The sequence below is a fragment of the Colias philodice genome, chromosome 9 (genome assembly GCF_061535455.1).
Source record: "Colias philodice isolate Cphi_HAF_F1 chromosome 9, ilColPhil1 Martin Lab GWU primary, whole genome shotgun sequence".
NCBI classification, from domain to species: domain Eukaryota; kingdom Metazoa; phylum Arthropoda; class Insecta; order Lepidoptera; family Pieridae; genus Colias; species Colias philodice.
The window spans coordinates 13,150,902-13,157,470 of record NC_143094.1 but is presented as its reverse complement, the minus strand read 5'-3'; the positions used below and the strand labels follow the sequence as shown (position 1 = coordinate 13,157,470).

Below are 6,569 nucleotides of genomic sequence, written 5' to 3'. Positions count from 1 at the left end.
ATTTAGGAACAGAAGTGGGAATGAAATAAAAAACACAACGTTACAATTATTTACAAAACTCGTTAATAACTTTTATTGACACTAATACCATTTAAATTTAAAACCAAGAACACGAAATACAAAATACAAAATTATAAAATAATTTTACACTAATTCCACACTAATTTTTTAAACATAACAGTTAAAAAACTTATACAAAGGAAAATAACTAGGCAGTTGACTTCACAAACGGGCAGAGTTGTAGTATGTCAATTGACTCGCGACGAATGGTGCCGCGAATTAGCGCGCCAGCGCTTTTATTTGCAATCCGCCACCACGTCTTGTCATCCCCTCTATTGGCGCTGTCTTAGTTTTTATCTAACACGGCCTCTCCTGACTGGAGGACGTCCCCGTTCTCCTTTGTTTTATGCGGAGAAGTACAGGCTCCTCTAGAAGTGCCTGGTACAGGTTCATCAACAACGACTCGGTCATTTGTGGACTCCTCATCTTCAATACTGGCAGCATCTGGGAAGGGTTAATGATAAAATATTAGCAACTAATAAACATTACACTCCCCTTATAGCAGGTAAGCGCAATACATAGAGAGGAAGCACTACGTTCGCTATCTCTGACACCAATGACAGCATAACATAGGCACGACGTTCGCGTATTATACTTTACACATATAAAATAAAACGACCACATGACATAGGCACGACGTTAGCATATCATGAGTCCAAGACAAATGTATAACATAGGCACGACGTTAGCATATTATACGTTACGCATATAAAATAAAACAACCACATGACATAGGCACGACGTTAGCTTATCATGAGTCCAAGACAAATGTATAACATAGGCACGACGTTAGCATATTATACGTTAAAAATAAAACAACTACATGACATAGGCACGACGTTAGCTTATCATGAGTCCAAGACAATTGTATAGCATAGGCACGACGTTAGCATACTATACGTTACACATAGAAAATAAAACAACCACATGACATAGGCACGACGTTAGCTTATCATGGGAAAACTATAATTTGTGACATAGGCACGTCGTTCGCTTATCACAAATTAGGGATCAGCTCACCCTCAAAAAACGCAGCACATGTCTCAGGAGTCCACTCCCCACGCCACGGCACCATGAATTCTGCCGCAGCCTGCGTCGATTTTCCATAAGAGCCCGCCAGTAACTGCAGCTCGTATCGACCGTGGGGAAGCGCTTTGACCACGCGATATGGACCGCGCATACCAGAGTCGAGTTTGCCAGTTGCTTGAGCCTGTTTTATAAGAAAAAACCAAAGAATTAATTTCAAATAACCGTGGTGCCTTTCGGCTTGTATTTACAGTTTCGTCTTGCCGACGTTGATTATTTTTTAAGCGCTCAGAGACACGTTGTCTACGCATTTCTCGTAATGCGTCGCGATTGGGACGAGAGCCTTCTAGTGCGATGTCACGAATGAGGTTACGTAAAACAGGTGTCGCAGCTTCAATACCCACCAATAGATTCAGAGGTGAAAAGCTTTTAGTTTTCTGTTTTGTGATGTTCAGAACCAGCTGTAGTCGCCATATGACATCAGACCAATCATTTTGTCGGTGATTGCATTCTATACGAACCATGTTGAGTAAGGTTCGACAATAACGTTCAACCTGCCCGTTTGAATTATGCATCTCTGGTGTTATGAGATGCATGTCAATGCCCAAGTCAGTAAAAAGTTTCGTTATTTCTGAACTCTGAAACATTCGACCCCGATCTGCCACAAATAATTTTAGGGGTCCCAAACAAAGAGATAACATTATAAAAAAATATTTTTAATTCAGTGGAATCTTGACCAAACATAGGATACAAATTACAAAAGACAGTATTTGGAAAAATGTGCGTTTTTATGTGTTATACATATCAAACAATGGTCAATGTATTTTTTTTTTACAAATAATAACACCAACCAGACACTATGTCTATAATTTTGCAAGGCCTTTACAACGGCTAAAGTTTCCAGCTCATAGGAATGATACCTTGGCTCAGCACCTTGAGTTTGTTTACTGAAGTAACTCACCACCCGCTTATGCCCCTTTTCATGAACCTGAAGAAGCACTGCATCATATCCTATACAGCTGGCATCTATATGAACTTCAATAGGTAAAGCCGGATCATACATAGCTAACACAGGTTCACTGGTAAGATGAGAAATAATTACTTGGCGTGCTTCTTCTTGTTCACTACTCCAAATAAAAGGTACCCCTTTTTTCGTCAACTTTGTAATAGGCACAGCCTTTATAGCAAAGCCAGCTATGTAACGTCGAAAATAACTTGAACTGTCTGGTTTGTTTAACGGTCTTTGGAATCGGTGCTTCGACCAAAGCTTTAATCTTTTGACCACTCGGTCGTACCTGACCCTGACTAATCGTACGTCCCAAATATTCGATTTAAGTAGATAGAAAAGAGCATTTCTTTAAATTTATGGAAAACTCCGCGCTTGTAAGAGTTTTAAGAACTCTACGTAAAATCGACAGACCCTCCTCAACCGTACCGCTCATAATGAGGACATCATCGACGTAAACTAGGGCTTCGCGATTTAATATATCGGTGCCAATGATGATTGGTGTATTCATCAATTTTGAACTAACTACGTGTAAATCTACTTCTAAAGTAATTTCATTAAACTCTATTGGTAAAGTGACAAAATAAGTCGATTCAATTTCCTGCCCACCACGCAAGATCCTAAATGCAGGCATTCGCACACATTTCAAATGCTTTAATAACGATAAGGAAAATAATGATATACTAGAGCCGCTATCGATTAAGACATCGACTGGGATTCCCTGGATGACAGCTACAACAATCTTTATTCTTACTGTCCGGGTTTTCTTCGCAAAAATTAACATTGTTTGTATTACGTGCCTCCCGACTTTAATTTTGCAAAACACGCCTCAGTTTTATGGCCGGGCTTTTTGCAGAAATCACACAATACAGATTTATTCGAATTATTAATAGAAAAATATTTATGGTCATTACCAAGAAACATTTCTGTTCGTTAAATCGTCGTTTACGATTATTTACTACATGTTCAGATTTTAAAGAACGATCATAGCGCGACCTGTGATCAAAATGTCTGTTTGAGGAGGAATTGGATTTAACGTAAATTGAAAAGAATTCAACCAATTCATTTGTCGTTAGCTTTGCATTAATGGCTGCAGCGCGAATCTGCGGATCCGTAATCCCTCGTATTATTATTGCAGATATAAGTTCGTCACTTAACCCCCTAACAACACGCAACCTTAGAAGAGAGCGACGAGCATAGTCTGCATACGTTAGGTATTTATCAGAATTGATACTCATAACGTCATATAAAATATTCGCGATATCAGGTTTCTTAGGACACAAAGGTTTAAATTCTTTTTTAAAATTGCTCCAACTACGGTCTGATGTTACCCATTCATTGAGCCATGTCCTAGCATCTCCCTTTAAACAATTACCTATACGAGATAGACACTCATTATCATTCCATTGATTTATAACCTTAGCGCAATCGACCTCCTCACACCAGGTTTCTATATCGTTTATACTCGGATCAAAATTTGAAATGTAATAAGATTGGCTCAACCTCACCGTCGTATTGATTGATCGTATAGCATCAACAATACGATTAGTAGCGTTACGATCGCAGCCGACTGTGGCGCTCCCGGAATGTCCCGGTGAAGAAGGGACCGCCGACCCTGAGTGCGCCGCAGACTCCGGATGCACAGCGACGGCCTCGACGATCCGTGACCTCGGCGGCGTTGTTGTCACACCGCCAGTGTTGGACCCTCGTCGCGACGGAGAAGAGTGACGTTCTTCTAACGACTTTATCCTATCTGAAATTTGTTGCATTTGTTGTGTTAATGCATCGTTGAAAGGACTATATCGTCGTCGGCTGCGTATAGGAGGTGTAGCACTACGATTCCTAGAACAGCTTCGGTCTTTGTGCTTATTATTAGGCATCTCGTACGTAAATATTTCTTTTTTTTTTTTTTACAATGGAGGAAAATGTTGATATAAGGAATCGATAAAAGTTAAATATGAAGGAAAAAAAAAACACACACTTAATATTTCGTTAACGTATTAATAAAAAAAAACAAAGTTGCGGGTACATTAAAAAAAATACGTATCGTACTATACAAAGATGAAATAAGCGTAATGAAATCATATGCTGTAATTTATTTTTTAACAAAACACAAATCACAAAGGGTTTAAATAAATACTTCAATTATACCAAAGCTGCTTTAAGCTATAAATTGATAAGAACCTCGCTTCTCCTTAGATAGCAAATGATTGGAATATACTCACCAAAATTTTGCGTTATATACTTAGCCACACAACTACTATTTTAGTTTCACTTAAACGAAACAGAATAAAAGGTTTAGAGATTAAGTATTATTGAGGGTAATTTTAAAAGTGTTATAAACTAATTCGTTTGAAGAGTCAAACTGCCATTTTCGGAAAGCAAACGGTTAAGGACGCGTGAGAATCACTATCCCACTTCTGAATTTAGGAACAGAAGTGGGAATGAAATAAAAAACACAACGTTACAATTATTTACAAAACTCGTTAATAACTTTTATTGACACTAATACCATTTAAATTTAAAACCAAGAACACGAAATACAAAATACAAAATTATAAAATAATTTTACACTAATTCCACACTAATTTTTTAAACATAACAGTTAAAAAACTTATACAAAGGAAAATAACTAGGCAGTTGACTTCACAAACGGGCAGAGTTGTAGTATGTCAATTGACTCGCGACGAATGGTGCCGCGAATTAGCGCGCCAGCGCTTTTATTTGCAATCCGCCACCACGTCTTGTCATCCCCTCTATTGGCGCTGTCTTAGTTTTTATCTAACAATATACATAAATTTTTCGGATTTCCTACTCTTGAGCAAGCTACATATAGCTGACCGTGAGAGAAGCAGGATTCTTTGAGGTTAATGCCACAATATTTTAAAGTTTATCCTTGCGCTTTGTTAATTGTAAAACTAAAGGCTAATTTTATTGGAAACTACAGTCTTATTGAAATGGCAATTCCGAAGAGATCAGTGGTATTCTAGGTATAAATACTGTCTGTCCTTTGGTCTTTCCAGAAATAAGTTCAGCTTCAATGATATTATTCGATAGCTGTTTTACGATCATTCTAGTTCCATTACATAATTTTGGGGAGTTGAGATTTCTGAGTAGTATGATTGGAGTTCCAATTTTCAGACGAAGGCAGTGTAATGGCATTCCTGGTACTTGTAAAGAGTTTAGAAATTCAGTGGGGAAGTTGACACTTTCTTCAATAGATACCATCGTGTCGATCGATTTATATATTTTCTCTTCACCAGGTATTTTCTTCAGAATATTAAAATTGATATCGTCAACGATATTATTTTTAGTGGCCAAAATTGCTCTTTGAAATAACCACTCTGCATTAGTATAGTTCTGAATAATATTTGGATAAATTTTGTCGATTAGTTCGTCTTCAGTAGTGGCTATATTACAGAAATCACTATTAATCCGTCAGTCCTCGGATCACAGACACAATAGAAAATCTATTGTGTCTCGGCCCGATCGGGCCGCTCGGTGGTCAATGGGTTAAGTTCAATGAGGCCGGTCGTTTGGTCAGTAGGATATGTACCTTCGCCGATTTGTAAAAGTATTTTAGCAAATTGTGCTGTTGTTTCATCTCTTGATAATTCAACTCTCATGTTTTTTGTTAATTGCAGTATTTGGACTTGTGGCCAGAGATGTGATTTTTTCAAGCATGCATTGATCTCGTCTGCTGATGTTGTCTTGGGAATAACTGGAAGTGTTTGTCGAAAATCACCTGAGAGTATGAGTAGAGCTCCTCCCATTATTTCAGAGTTTTTTCGCAATTCTTGTAATGTTTTGTCCATGGCTTCTATAAATTTTTTATGGGCCATGGTGCATTCATCCCAGATGAAAATTTTAGCTTGTTTTAGAATTTGACCACGTCCAGATTTTCCTGAAATTTTACATACCGGGAATTGTTGTTCGGCTATATTCAATGGTATTTGTAAGGCAGAATGGGCAGATCGTCCTCCTTCCATAAGTGTGGCTGCAATGCCAGATGATGCTAGTGCCAGTGCGATGAGTTTTTTAGCACGTATTTCCGCCAGTATTAGATTTATGAGAAACGTTTTACCGGTGCCTCCTGGTGCGTCCAAGTAAATAATTCCACCAATATTGTTATTTATCCGGCTCATTATAACGTCGTAAACTTTTTTTTTATTGTCATTGAGAGTTGTGAGCAATGTATTCAAGTAGTTCATTGATGTTGTAACTTTTTTCCTTCATAATTTCGTAGTTTAGCACACTAAAAGCATTTCTTTGTGGTGCTGGCATTCCAAGTTCTACTTAGGCTTGATTATTTATTGCTAAACATTTATCTTCTAAGCGAATGAGTGTTTCATTGAAGATCTCGTCATTGAATTCTATAGTCAGTTCAGGATTAGCTTGTCGGACTTGGTACAATATATCATCACTCATACTCCTTTTGAAAGAGTCCCATAGCTGTTTTGGGTTTGATGGGTTACAT

General features: G+C 37.9%; 2 protein-coding genes and 1 long non-coding RNA gene across 5 annotated transcripts in view; 1 reads left to right on the top strand and 2 right to left on the bottom strand.

The window, feature by feature from the left end:
* LOC149486210 (uncharacterized) overlaps positions 1-6,569 on the bottom strand; it is a 493,671-nt gene that overhangs the window by 239,403 nt on the left and 247,699 nt on the right. The window lies entirely within an intron of this gene.
* Positions 1-6,569, top strand: part of Madm (MLF1-adaptor molecule) — an 87,352-nt gene that overhangs the window by 30,432 nt on the left and 50,351 nt on the right. The gene's annotated exons all lie outside the window — the stretch shown is intronic.
* LOC149486220 (uncharacterized) lies at positions 41-4,854 on the bottom strand. Of its 3 annotated transcripts, XM_089699562.1 has the most exons (4): positions 4,318-4,854; positions 3,601-3,845; positions 1,081-1,270; positions 41-504 (listed from the first exon to the last, which is right to left on the bottom strand). In XM_089699562.1, the coding sequence occupies exons 3-4, from the start codon at positions 1,238-1,240 to the stop codon at positions 347-349; spliced, it is 318 nt and encodes a 105-aa protein (XP_089555688.1). In that variant the 5' UTR covers positions 1,241-1,270; positions 3,601-3,845; positions 4,318-4,854; the 3' UTR covers positions 41-346. The 3 variants fall into 3 exon arrangements, with proteins under 3 accessions (XP_089555688.1, XP_089555687.1, XP_089555686.1); XM_089699561.1 differs by having other exon boundaries at positions 3,601-4,851; XM_089699560.1 differs by lacking the exons at positions 3,601-3,845; positions 4,318-4,854 and having other exon boundaries at positions 1,081-2,726.